At 38.3% G+C, this 15139-nt stretch overlaps 1 protein-coding gene across 1 annotated transcript in view; it reads left to right on the top strand.

Annotated features, from left to right (window-relative positions):
• The window catches only part of CNTNAP5 (contactin associated protein family member 5), an 861846-nt gene that overhangs the window by 542594 nt on the left and 304113 nt on the right, over nt 1-15139 (top strand). Inside the window, exon 12 of the mRNA XM_015109883.3 lies at nt 12470-12589. Coding sequence (XP_014965369.3) covers nt 12470-12589 — 120 coding nt within the window. The remainder of the gene's footprint in view (nt 1-12469; nt 12590-15139) is intronic.

The raw sequence follows: 15139 nt of genomic DNA, 5'->3' as shown, positions 1-15139 counted from the left end.
ATAAATTACTAGGTCTCACATACCCTATTATAGTAGACAGCAAATTAAGACAATCATCTTATAGCCATACCTGCACTCTCTTATCTCCATTTCTAATCTGTAGCAACCACTAATCTGGTTCCATCTTTACTAACCTCCTTTTAGGTAATGAAAATGTTACAGAACCTATGTCTATTTTCAGCCTGTACCAGCTATGTGCACACTGGGACACCAAAAGATCTATTTTCTAATTTAATCCCCTGACACATTGTTTGAACTAATTTCAGCACTCCCATTAGTTTTAACATATTTATTTTTCTTTTCTTCACTTAAATAAGGCCAAGGCAAAGTCCCACAAACCTACTGCACAAGAGGTTTGATAAACTTAATTAAATAAATGGCTGCTAAATGCAAAATGCTTCACAAGCATTTACTTAATTACTAGAATTAATTTGATCCTATTGATGTCTGTAGGCTGTGCATGGAGATCTGTAACTAAAGATGCAATCATGTGGTAAATATTATATTGCTGGTGACATAGGAAGCAAAGGAAGAAACAGGACTGATACATTTTTAAGGCCTTAAAAATACATACTGAGCTTCTTGTCTATTTCTATAGTTTTACAATAGGAATATAAATGGCGGTGCAGAAACACTACAGCTCTGACCTTGGTACTTGAAAAGGTGAGGTCTAAATAAAACTATTTTGCTGTCTGAATACTATCATTATCTTTAATGAGAGTGGGCATCGCAAGGACATTTCAAATTGTACCTTAGGCAATAAATTAGCTGCCAGAACTATACTCAGACTATTTTCCTCAAAAATGAAAACACTGATCCATCTGCTCTGTCCAGCTACATTATACATCTGTTCTCATTAATATAAAAAGCAATTCTGAAGAGCCTTAATATGTCTGTCATTGTCCTTTTCATTGAAGAGCACCTATCTGTGTGTGTACCCCTAATATTAGACCTTCCAATGCAACAATAGGATTACTAGTTACTGTTTTTTCTAATGAAGACAAATCTTGTTACTCATAATGTTTGTTTTGCTTTTCCTTCACACTCTCATCTTCTTCCCAACAGAAAATGTAATGATTTCCCCAAAGATGACCTTCAGTGCTAATTTAGAACTTGTGTAAGAAGTATCAAGTCATTTCATATACAGTGGATGGTAATCTCTTTGTCTTGAGCTCTACGAGGCATTGCAGAGAACAAAGATATGCCATAGAATCTTTAAGTTTAGCTCAATTTAACTTTTACCAAAAGAGGGGACACTCAACTAATATTAATTAAACGTATATCATTTAAATTTAGAAAACATCTCTGTGCTCTAGAAATATATGGTCTAACAAGAGAGATCAAAATGCTGATCTAAGGATTTCCATACATAGAGTTGGGGAAAGAGAGAGGAGGGCTACCTAACTCAGACTGATGATATGGAAAGGCTTTCTGGGGTGAGGAAGCCTGGGACTTAGTCTTGACAAACATACATATTACACTGATATGTCACCATGTTGCACCATTGTTGCACTGTTGCTGTTCCGTGCTGAGAAGGAGCCATCCTGCACTCACATAGTGAACACCTACTCACATTTTAAAACCTACCTTAATGGAGGGAACATTTATGGTGTCTTCCCTACCTCTGCAGAAAAGATGATAACTTTACAATTACAAGCCATTCAAAAAATGCTTGTTTATGTTGGCTTTAATGTGAAACCAACAAAATACGACTTCTTCAAACAAGTCTTGCTTTTATTCTTATTCCTTCTTCCTCTTCCTTTCCATTCTCTATTCATAACCTTTATAAAAATGCTGTTTTTTTTAAATGAGCAAATACAAATAAGTTCATACCCCATTTATTAGAGAAACATTGGCATATTATACATACATTGTCTCTTGTTTTCTCTCCTAACCATATATTTGGAAGCTCAGCTTGCAGTATCACATGTGGGGATGCTTCTTTCCTGTTCAAAGCTGAACTATACTGTGTGAATGCAACATAGTTTATTCAGCTAGTCCTCAATTGATGAACACCGGGGATGATTTCTCTCTTTTTGCAAGCACAAATGGTGTTTTTTAAAAAATATGGAAACATCTTTTTCCCCCCATTTTTTACCAGAAGATCACTAGACATTGTGTTTCTGGGTCAAAGTTTAGATGTATCTGTAATTTTGCTAGATATTACTGAATTCCACGTTTAGGATTTGTATGATTTTTGTATTCCCTCTTAGTCATACATATATACATAAATAAAAGGGCAAATTGACTATATATATATATATGTATATATGTAAAATTAGCAATGATCCAATAGATTATATATGCTCATGATATGAGTGAACACTCAATAGAAAAATAAATGCAAATCTAAAACACATAAAAATTTGTCTGACCTTGCTTATAGGAAAAAAATAAATGCTAAAGAAAATGCCACTGAAATCCAATTTTTCACATATCAAATTAGCAATGATCCAAAAGATTGACAATACTCTACTGCTAAGTCTGCTAGGGAAAAGGTCTTTCTCCTACAATATAAACTAATATTCTCATTTTCATTAGCACTTATTTTTCTATAAGTAACGACAGACATCTTTTATGTGTTTTAGATTTATTTGCATTTATTTTTCTGTGAGTGTCCACTCATATCATGAGCATATATTCCTATAGGTTGTTACCTATTTTGTCTTTGTTTTTAACTTGTAAAAATATATTAGAAATGTTAGTGCTTTGTGATGCAACTTATAATTTTTCCCAGTTTGTCCATTTGCCCTTTTTTATTATATATTTTGCCATTCAAAAAGGTTATTTTTTTAAATTTATTTTGAATATTAGGAAATTCATCTATATTTTCTTTTATTGCTTCTGGATTTTAAATCATTGTTAGTAGTACTTTTGCTGCTTCTAATTTATATAGAAATTCAGCCTTGCTTTCCTCTAGTACATGTATGTATTATATTTTCGAAATTTAAATCTCTGACTCAATTAAAATTTGATCCCGGTCTGTAGTATGAGGAGTGGATTTAATTTCATCTTTTTCCATATAGTTTCCCAATTATCTCAATACCACATGTAATTGTTTTTTGTTTTTCTACTGATTTGAGTTGCCTTTATCAACAACTATCTATAGTTGTGAATTATTTATTTAAATATTTAAAGAAATTTTTAAATATTTAATATCTCTTGATTTTTTGGATTAAACATTCCCTTGGTCATTATGCAATTTAAAAATATGTTATTTGGTTCTGTTTGCTGATCCTATACTTAAAATTTTGTGATCGATATTCATGAGTGATTCCATAATTTTTTCTTTCTTTATGATGTTTGTCAAGTTAAGGATCAGCTTTGCATTTACTTTACCTAACAAATGTGGAAGATGAGAAGATATCTTTCTTTTTCTGTTCTTTGGAGAAATAGAAGTACTAGTGAGATGGTTTGTTCTTTAAAAGGTTCATTTGAGAAACCATTTAATCTCACAATATTATCATCTTACTCTATTATCTGAGGGAGCTTCTTTTTTTTTTTTTTGGAGATGGAGTATTACTTACTCTGTGTACTCTGTGACCCAGGCTCCCAGACTGGAATGCAATGGCAAAAATGTGGTTAATTGCAGCCTCAAGCTTATGGGTTGGGGGAGCTCTTTAAATACTTTTTCTATTTTTTTCTTTTTTTTTTCTTTTTTCTTTTTTTTTTTTTTGAGACGGAGTCTTGCTCTGTAGCCCGGGCTGGAGTGCAGTGGCCGGATCTCAGCTCACTGCAAGCTCCGCCTCCCGGGTTTAGGCCATTCTCCTGCCTCAGCCTCCGGAGTAGCTGGGACTACAGGCGCCCGCCACCTCGCCCGGCTAGTTTTTTGTATTTTTAGTAGAGACGGGGTTTCACGGTGTTAGCCAGGATGGTCTCGATCTCCTGACCTCGTGATCCGCCCGTCTCGGCCTCCCAAAGTGCTGGGATTACAGGCTTGAGCCACCGCGCCCGGCCTATTTTTTTCTTTTATAGGAACAGGTCAATATACATTTTGTGCCTAGATTGAGATTAATTTTGTTAAGTTTAAGACCCTGAATTACTTGAGATTTAGAACCATGTCTTTTTTTTTGCATGCAATTTCCTCAGAGCTTACCTTAGAGTTAGTGAAAAACAAGTGCATTCTCAATAACTGTGTGTGGAGTATTTGTTCCATAATGTGTTAGGCAAGCAGGGTAGGCAGAATAATTTAATAAACAAACGTGTATGTTTGTACTTCCTGGAAGAGTTGGTGAATTGCACATGTGTGTTTAACTTTACTTCCTTACACTCCTCATGAAGAATAGTAAGTGTTTTGTTTGTTTGTTTGTTTGTTTTAAATGGTTCTGTAAGTCAGCAGCAAATCAGAGGAACTCTTTGCCTTTTACCATCTCCAAAACAGCAGCTTCAGTAATGGGGTTCTCATAGGAGACTGAGAATTCATCTGGCTAGAAATTAGGGAAACTGAAGGAGAAGGTAGCCCATCTGGAGTAGCAGCTGGTGTGGCTGCCACACACTAGTAACATGTATCAGAAGATGAGCAATGATGTGTGTGATCTACAGTAGCACCTCATGCCCTTCATTGACCTTACACGCATGGAATCAATATCTGTGCTATGCTCTTGCACCTGCCACATCTCATGCAAAATGTCTATTGTGGGATATGCTGACCAGAAACTATGCAAGGAAAGGAATTCTAGTAAATGTAGTTCTAGTTTGGCTTAAATTGACACAACTCGAATCCAACACAATGGCATGACAAAAGAAGACAAATACAGGGCACACACACAACCCCCCACCTCGCCGAAAAACAACACCACCACTCAGAGAGAGAGAGAGAGACGCAAAAAACACAGGAGAAAAGGCCAAGAAAATGCAGAAAGCAGAAAGTGAGTAGACGAATGGTAACAGGTAACAGATTAACGTAATTAAAATGCTGAATCTTAATTTACATGTAGTGAAATCCAAGAAACAAACAAATCCACATTACAAAACCCCCCAAAGGCACAGAAATAGGAATCATCAGCCACCTTTGCAAACGAAGGTGAAGGTAAGATAAATACAGGAAGAGTAAATCCACATCTGTGTTAGAAGTAGCTAGATTATCAATCTTCTTTCCAATGGTGGACACTTGGTGCTTGCTCCCTCACCACTGAGAGAGAAGACTGGAAGTTGTTCTTTGGAGAAAACAGAATTCCTAAAACTGGGAGAAAACTTGTATGGTTGAAGGAGGTTATACCATATGGAAACTGGGGTACCGTATGAAAACATTTATATAAAGAGAATGCTAAGACCTGGCCGCCTTCTCTTCAGCTCCCAGATATTCAGCAGCCAAGCATACATCCTCTAAATCATAGACTCTAACAAGACCAAGAGAAAGACAAAAGACACTAACATGAGCATTTCTCACAAAATTCTTCAACCAGATAAGCCTACATTAAAGTCCTTGGAAGGCAAACCACAGGCATTCGTTTAGAAATACCAAGTAGTATTTCAGGGACCACTGTCAAATATGAGAGAACATCCCAGAAAGCAGTATCACATGAAATATAAGATGGAGACCAAAACAAAACACACAACAATTAAAGCAACTAACCAAACAAGCACAGCTTAAAGGGAACAGCCTATACAGAGCAAAGAAAGGATCAAAGGCACTATAATAGGATTAATATTCTCAGAGACATGAATGAAATTTTGCATCATTGAGTCAAGCATCACATGCTATTAGAAAAAATAATATTTAAAGGAAAAAAACCAACCTTCTAGAATTTTAAAATGCTACAACTGAAATAGCTTAAAACGGAAACAACCCAAATGTTCTTCAATGGATTAATTATTAAATTGTAGTATGTCCATATTATGGAATACTACTCAGCAGTGAAACTGGAATTGACAACTGAGACATCGCAAAGCTTGAATGGATTTCAAGGGAATTATGTTTCGTGAAAAAGGCCAGTTTTAAAAGGAATATCCAGCTTAAGGAGATGCTTTGGGGAGACAACTGTAACCAGATTGGTAGCTCAATATCCCATATTACAGCAAGTCACAAGAATCCAGAAGATACTTAGATAAAATCGGCCGGGCGCGGTGGCTCACACCTGTAATCCTAGCACTTTGGGAGGCAGAGGTGGGCGGATCACGAGGTCAGGAGTTCGAGACCAGCCTAGCCAACATGGTGAAACCCCATCTCTGTGAAAAATACAAAAATTAGCCGGGCATAGTGGCGTGTGCCTGTAATCCCAACCACTCGGGAGGTTGAGGCAGGAGAATAGCTTGAACCAGTGAGTCGGAGGTTGTAGTGAGCTGCGATCATGCCACTGCACTCCAGTCTGGTGACAGAGCAAGACTCCGTCAAAAAAAAAAAAAAAAAGAAGAAGAAGAAGAAAGATAATATCATGTAATTGTCCTACATGTATTCTTCACTCAGGCTCAACAGTTATCAATATTCTCCCATTTTTTTTCTACTATCCCATCCTCACTTGTTTGATGCAACAGTTTATTTATTTATGTATTTATTTATGTATTTATCTATTTATTTTTTCAACTGAGACAGGATCTTACTGTGTCACCCAGGCTGGAGTGAATGGCATAATCATAGCTCACTGCAGCCTCAAACTCTTGGGCTCAGGCTATTCTTCTGCTTCAGCTTTCCTGGGTAGCAGAGACTACAGGTACAAGCCACTGCACCCAGCTGATTTTAAATTTTTCGTAGAAACAGAGATCTAATTATGTTGCTCAGGCTGGTCTCGAGCTCTCAGGCTCAAGTGATTGTCCCACCTCAGCCTCCCAAAATGTTGGAATTACAGGTGTGAACCACTGTGCACAGCTGATGGAGCATCTTAAAAACAAATTGTGGACATATAATTTTACTACAACTACAGTATTTATAGTGAATAACTCTAACACAGGACAACTCATCTTTTAAAACATAATCACACTGCCATTATTGTACCTATCAAAATTAGAAATATTTAATATAATCTGTTATAAAATCTGATCTATAATTGTTGTGGTTATCTTAAAACATCTCCCCTCCCTCCCTCCCTTCCTCCCTTCCTCCCTTCCTTCCTTCCTTCCTTCTTTCCTTCCTTCCTTCCTTCCTTCCTTCCTTCCTTCCTTCCTTCCTTCCTTCCTTCCTTTCTCATCTTTTCTTTAATGTGTTTGAATTAGGGTCTAAACAAGATCTAGGCATAGTGTTTGATGGGCTGATATATCTTTTGCATTTCCACTCCATTTTTGCCATTTTTGTTGAAGACACTAAGTCAAACATTCCTGTATTCTAGATTTAACTAATTGCCTTCTTAACAGTGTGGCTGGGCATGTTGGCGTCTTTCTGTAAATTGGTGTTTAGATCTTGGGGCTCGAATACATTTAGCTTCAATTTTTTTGGCAAGAATGTGTTTTAGATCGTGTTATGTCTTATTGTGCCACATTAGAGGCACTCTGATAATCACTTTTCATGACATTAAGATTGACCCATGAGTTCGGGTGTTTTAAATTGAATCCATAGACTAAAATATCCCATTAATATTCCACCTAATGGTTTAGCAGTCCTTGACAATCATTGTCTAATCCTTTACCTCACTGGGCATTACTAAAGGATGATTTTCAAATTCTAGTATTCTTTTGCAGATTCTGGTTCGGTTATTCTCTAAAGATTTTTTTAATGGACTGTTAAGTAGCATCCAAATACATTTATACAAGAAAGGCAGGATGTGATCTCTATTCTTTCTAATATTCAGAACATGACTTCATTCTCTATTAAACTTCAAAGGGGACCAATGGACTTGAGTAGAGAGACAAGATAGATGCTAGGTAGGTAGATAGATAGATACATAAATACATACATACATGCATACATACATAAATTGATTGATAGAAACTAATAAATTGTATATATTTAACAATCAAAGTGGCTATTCTTTTTTATGCCCAAATTGTCCCATCAAATTGACTCCTGGACCATTTTGAGATAATTCCAGTCTTTAATAAAAGTCTTGTTTTTAGGCAAAACAAGACATTCCACTTTCATTCTGTACTTTTCATGGTCCAGAAATTGACTCAGTAAAATCTTTGTTCCTTTTATGTGAGAACTTTTATTTAGAGACAACTATCTGTGCATTAGGTTGCTTCTTGCACTTTCAGTGGTCTAAATGTGAAAATATATCATTTTTAAAAAGCATTAAATTATGAGTTTAAGCTCATTACCAACTCTAAGCTATATTGCAGAATTTTATCTAATGTTTGCATTTTATATTTTATCTTTTATGATAAATCATTTAGTTTCAGTTGATAATTATTAGCTTTTTCTTGCTATGTTTAATAGTTTCATAATATAATAGCAATATTGTTTAAAATGAGGTTATCAAATTTATTTTTATATTTTAAAATTTTTTGGTAGGATTCATCCTACTAGTCAAACTACTGTTTCAATATCAAATATGTTTAAATCTATACATTCTTAGTAATACTAAAAATATTTTCATTGGTTATTTCGGGGCACCCTAGGGAAACATTTCAGCATTTTGAAACTGATGAACTAAAGGGAAACCATCAACCATGTAACTCGCTTTTCCCAAATAATATTGTAGTTTAGGGAAATCAAATAATTGATGAAGGATGTTTCAGTTTTGTAAAGCATTCCCATTAATAAATCAGGAAGGGATGATAGCATTAGATTAACCACCTACCAGCTGGTTTGTCTTTGGGCAAAGTACTTATATTTTATGAACTCATTTACAGTGTCCATAAATGGCAATGCTGTTACCAGGCTTTGCCCTCAGAGATCTCCCAGTTACTGAGGCAGCATTTAAGGAACAAGTATATCAAGAACAGTAGGTTAACTAAGGTGGTAAATGACTCCAAGATCTCAACGACTTAGTGAAATAAACATTTATTTTATGTTCACATCCCCATGCAGTGTGACCTGTTCAGTGAAGTCAAACAATGATAAAATCTATGTCTACCCTGTTGCTCCATTTCATTTAGCTTCTTGGGATTTTTTCCTGAGAATTTTGGACGGCTGGAGTGATTTGCCTTGGGCAATGGGGCATCAGCAAACATCATGCAAGCAGAGGCCTGACAAGTACTTGGTTTCTTGCTGTTCTGGGAGATTGTACTATGTAAACTTCCCTGCTAGAGTGTGAGAGGTCACGTGGGCCGAAGCAAAGAACTACAGCTTACTACCACCCAGCCCAGCTGACCCAGCAGCTGGCTGCAGAGGCATGGACTGCCCAGCGAATCCCAGACTCAATGGCTGGCCTGCAGAATCATGGCTTAGTCATGATTTAAAGTCAAATTTGGAGTTTTATGTGTCTTTGTTTTTAGACAGCCAAAGAACTGATGCACTGAGAATATAGATGATGGAAGATGAGCGATATACTGGGAGTTGCTGAAGCTGGTTGTGATGCTAGCCAGGATCCTTTTATTACTCTCTGTGCTCTTCGTATTTGAAATTTTCTGTAAAAAGAAAGTGAAAAAGAAAATGTTAAATTTCAAGGTTGCTTTAATCCTGGTTAAATTCATTTGTTTTCATTTTCTTTTAGTGTTTAAGAACTGTTATTCTAGGCCGAAAGAAAGAAAGGAACGAAAGAAAAAAGTAATTGTTATTATATTTAACTTTTAAAAATTATTGAAAATAGTATTAAAAAAAGGAGAGGCAACAAGTCATGAAACAATACTACTACTATTAATATTATAGACTCATATTAATCAAGCACTTTCTATGTGCCATAGGTGGATTACGTCTTTGAATCCTTACTACAACAGTATGAGGGAGGCTCATTTTGAGTTACTGTAGTCTGATGAGACAATTTATGCTTTGAGAGTTGATTAGCTACCTATTGTAATGAAGGATTCTAAAACAACACCTGGAAACAACAGACGTTATCATCTCGGAGTGTCTCTGGGTCCGTAAGCAGCTTAGCTGGGTGGTTCTGGCTCGGTCTCTCATGCACCTGCAATAAAGATGTCCACAGGACTGCTTTCATTTTAAGGCTTGATGTGGGGATCTTACTTTGGTGCCCATTCGCAAGGCATACTGCTGAAACTTCCAGGCTCACTCCCTTGGACTTCTTGCAAGGGCTGCCTTGTTACATGGGAGTTGGCTTCTACCACAGTTAGTGATCTAGAAGCACCCAAGATGGAAGTCATTTTTTTTTACAACTTAATCTTGGAAATGATATCTACCACACTATCATATTCTATTTGTTAGAGCAAGTCAGTAAGTTCAGCCCACTTGGAGGGAGGACATGATTTTATCAGCAGAACATGAATCCCAGGAAGTATCTGTCCGTCACGGGAATCACCTTAGAGGTTGCCTAGCACAGGTGAAGTAGTTTGTCCACGCTTCCACAGGGAGTAAGGGGTAGCCCCACGAGACAAAACCACCCATTCTGATTCCAGGGTTTACTCTGCAACTGCTCACATGCTGTGGGGTGGTGTTTACCTTTTGTGGGACAACAGCAACTCCTTCCACATAGCTGTCATCCTGGGAATGCAGGAGCGGTTGGGAGGTCAACACAGCCAAGAGCTGATTTTCACCTTTGTGACAAACACCCAAGGGTGTTATCAGGTTTAGGCAAACAAAAATAATCTGTACATTATGCTCACAATGTGGGGCACAGATTGTGGCACTCCCACATACCTCCTGCTGCGGAGAGTTTGCAGGAACGCAGGAGAGAATGCCATGAGAACAAGGATAACCTTGAGTTCACTCTCATTTATAAAAAATCAAACCCTCTCAGACTTCATAACTTTCCTGGTAATAAATTATTTGAGGTACCCCTCGCATTTGATCATGACAAACTGCAGCTTCCTATTCCTGGGATGGGATATCAGTCTCCAGGGGCAGGAGCTGGCTCAGGAGAGGAGTTGGTACTATATCTTGAAAGCTGTTGGGAGCCACTAAGTGTTTAAAGCATCATAGGGTGACATGATTGGAGATGTACCTGCTGCTCTGAGCCACAGCATTCTGTCTGAAGCATCAGACACCATTCTGTATTCTCGTGTATGAGACAGCAAATGTTTCCTTTGTACCCCAAAAGATTTATTCATGTTAGCTTAATAAAATATGTTTCCCAAAACTGCAGATTGGTCAAAGCTCCCTATCTCAGGACACTTGAACCTGCCTCTATCTGAGCATGCAGACTTTTGTGGCTGCCCACCAAGCTGTAAGCTTTCTGGGGTAGAGATTGATTGCCTCCTCAATGGTTCCATCCTCTGGTGGCAACCGCATCTGTTGACACATACTAGGAACTCAGTAAATGATAGTTAAGTCAAAATAAACTGAATTTCATTGTGCACTTACTACATGTTATGTACTATACTGAGTACTAGGTACATAAAAATAAGACAGTCTCAGTCGGGTGCAGTGGCTCACACATGTAATCCCAGCACTTTGGGAGGCCGAGGTGGGTGGATCACGAGGTCAGGAGTTCGAGACCAGCCTGGCCAATAAGAGGAAACACCGTCTCTACTAAAAATACAAAAATTAGCTGGGAATGGTGGCACGTGCCTGTAATCCCAGCTACTCAGGAGGCTGAGGCAGGAGAATCTCTTGAACCTGGGAGGCAGAGTTTGCAGTGAGCCAAGATCAAGCCACTGCACTCCAGCCTGGGCAACAGAGCTGACTCGACCTCAAGAGAAAAAAAAAAAAAAAAAGTCTGTCATTAGTGAAAAGCCATACTGTATGTAAGCAGTTATTTTTTTAATTCGTGAGTCAAACATTTGTTCAGGGCCTGCTGTGATTGCTGCACTCTGCTAGATGCTGGGGTACAACATCAAATGACATATGACCTCTACTCTTACAGGTTCTGTAACCCATTGAAACAGACACAATAGTATATGGATGATCCAAGCTCAGTATACAGTGGGAACAAGGAGGAAGGTCATAGAGATAAGCAAAGAGGAGGGCCATGTAAGAGGTGAGGGGCCACATTTTGAGAGGCATTACCTCTGCACTGATTTTAAAGGAATGAATGAATTTAAATGAATGGAAAATAAGGCTGGGCCTGCTGGATCATGCCTATAATCCCAGCAGCTTGAGAGACTGAGGCAGGAGGATCACTTGAGGCCAGGAGTTCAAGACCAGCGTGGATAACAGAGTGAGACCCCGTCTCTACAAACATTTTTTTAAAAAACTAGCCAGGGTGGTGGCTCACACCTGTACTCCCAGCTACTCGGGAGACTGAGTTGGGAGATCATTTGAGCCTGGAAGTGTGAGGCTGCAATGTGTCATAAGCCATGATCACACTACTGCAGTCTACAAAATAATAATAAAAGAGAGAGAGAGAGAGATGAATGGAAAATCTGAATGTGAAACATCAGTATCAAGACACTGGTACTGGTGTATTAAGGCTTGGGGAAAAAGTCAAGGATGTAGAAGGAAAATGAATACACATAGAGTAAATCTAAGGAGGAGTTACTGATTCCTGCAAAGGGATGTGCAGAGCCAAGCCAAGTTTTCTCTCTGCTGCCTTTGTCTTTCCAGCCATCTACGAGCAATCCTGTGAGGTGTACAGGCACCAGGGGAACACAGCTGGCTTCTTCTACATCGACTCGGATGGCAGCGGCCCACTGGGACCTCTCCAGGTGTACTGCAATATCACCGGTAAGGTTGCAGTAGCCTTCCTCACACTTAACCACTCCACTTCACGGTAGGAAGCAAAAAGAAATTCACTGGAGAGGGATACCTACGTGAATAAAACCTTGAAAGACCAACTGGTCTCCTTTGGGGAGGAAATGGTATTCTAGTGAGTAATGCAAATAGGCAGCTAGGTTAATTTTCATGAGACAGAAAAAATAAAACTTGTTAATGGTCTTGATAATGTTTCATTGAAGCAAGAATTCATTATCAGTGGTTTTCTTTAGGGCCTCCAAGGGCATTTTCTCTCTTGCAACTCAAAAACAGAAGGTAAACAAGCAAACAAACAAACAAAACTGCAAATCAATGGGAAGCCCTGACTCGGGAAGCTGGGAAGCTTGATTCCAGTCTGGCCCCAAGGAATGCATGACCCTTAGGTGAATACTACAGTCTCTCTGAGCTTTATCAGTGAAATGGGAATAATAGTGACTACCCCTAGAGCTGTGAGGATTAAATACAATCATGTGTTTTAGAGCAGTTAGCCAGACTGGTTGTTCTTAGATGTCTAACCGAAACAAAACAAAAAGGTGAGCTTTTTCACTTTTCTCTGGAAATCTCTTGACAGCTTACAACCTATTTCTTAAATGCGGAAGGACACAGTAAGAGGCAGTCATTACAGGGGCTTAGAAACGGCATTTGATCCTTAATTTACCATGAAATATACTTCCACAAAACCAAATCTTGAAGTAATCATTATTTAAAAATCCAGCTATGCAGCCAGGCGCGGTGGCTCACGCCTGTAACCCCAGCACTTTGGGAGGTCAAGGCGGGCAGATCACGAGGTCATGAGATCAAGACCATCCTGGCCAACGTGGTGAAACCCCGTCTCTACTAAAAATACAAAAAGTAGCTGAGTGCGGTGGCGTGTGACCGTAATCCCAGCTACTCCCGAGGCTGAGGCACGAGACTCACTTGAACCCGGGAGGCGGAGGTTGCCGGGAACCGAGATCGCGCCACTGCACTCCAGTCTGGCGACAGGGCGAGACTCCATCTCAAAAAAAAAAAAAAAAAAAAAAAGAAAAGAAAAAAGAAAAAAAAGAAATCCAGCTGTGCAAGCACTCCTACCACTGTGAACATCATTAATTGTCACATACACATTTTTTGTTTGTTTGTTTGTTTCAAGCGCTGGTCTTCAGAGATGCCAGCTGCATCATGTAATGAAGCAGGAAGGTAGGGGACTCTTTAGGCTCATTGAGCCCTCAGGCCTCAGGATTTTCGGCAACAAAGCAACCGCATTTATGGAGTGCTTTCTGTAGGCAGACACTGTTTTGGATGCAGAGGGTATGAAAAGTAAGACACAGTGGCGATTGTTCATGAGGCAGTAAAGTCAGGAACGCTACCATGAGGTATCCCCAGCAGAAACGCAAGAAAACTATTGAAAGAAATGGTGAGGAAGGAAGCACAGTAATTTGCCCATCTGGATACAAAGTCACATGCTGTCTGCATAGAAAATGCTGGTGACCTGGAATTGGGTGCCACGTCCTTGCATTTCCGTAATAATTTATCTCTCCAAAATGGTTGTATGGTAGCTGCTCTTCAAAAGCCCTGTAACATAATTAGAAATTGTGTTCCTGTTGTCTTTTCATGGTCGTGGTAACCTATAGTGTTCAACAACCTGGTCAAAAACTAGGCTTCTCAGCGGATCTTGGTTATTTTTAAAATGTAATTAACATATGGACTCTTGCTAAAAAGGCAGATTTCCCAGCCCCAGAAATTCCAATTCAGTAAATGCACTTTCACTGAGTTTTTCAAGTGATTCTGATGCAAATTGTCCCTGGTCCACTTTTCCAAAAAACAGGGAAAGTAATTTGGCTGCAGAATAAGGCAAAAGAGATAAATGTCCACTGCTGAGTGGCCAGGTGTGACTTGTAATAATAGGAGTGGTATAATGGACAGCAATTACTGTGCTTCGACTCTCTCTGGGAATTGAGCTGGGAGTTTACAAATACCGTCTCTTTTCATCCTCACAACAAAAATCAGAGGCAGACATTTTTTATCTCCATCTAACATAGAAGGAAAGAGAATATGAGCATTTCATGACTGGCTCAAGGTAATAAATTCAGTGACTAACAGTCAAGACGTAGGAAGCAGGCAGAGCCTTCTGGTTCAGTCATAATCCATATCACCAAAATGTTAATTGGATACGTTGTATTACATATATTTTGTTTTTAAACAGTGTTGCTTTAGTTTTAGAAAATTTTGTAACAAAAGTAATCAAGATTAATTGAAGAAATTTTGAGGGAAAAAAGGATGAAGGAAATATTAAAGCCAACTGTAATCCGCAATCCAGAGATTGCCATTGTTATTAAATTATTAGAATTTCTTCAAGACATTTTAAAATGAATGCTTGTGTGTTTTTGCTATGAACTTATATGTTACATATATACATACCAACACATAGAAATATACATATATATTTAAATTATAAATTTTAATTTTAATGTGTGATATAGATTTTCCCTATTAAAATATATTTTGAAATTAAGATAAATATAGCTTAGAAATGTTAAACTCTTC

This window comes from Macaca mulatta, chromosome 12, assembly GCF_049350105.2.
Source record: "Macaca mulatta isolate MMU2019108-1 chromosome 12, T2T-MMU8v2.0, whole genome shotgun sequence".
NCBI classification, from domain to species: Eukaryota; Metazoa; Chordata; class Mammalia; order Primates; family Cercopithecidae; genus Macaca; species Macaca mulatta.
This window is presented reverse-complemented; position numbering and strand designations above follow the sequence as displayed.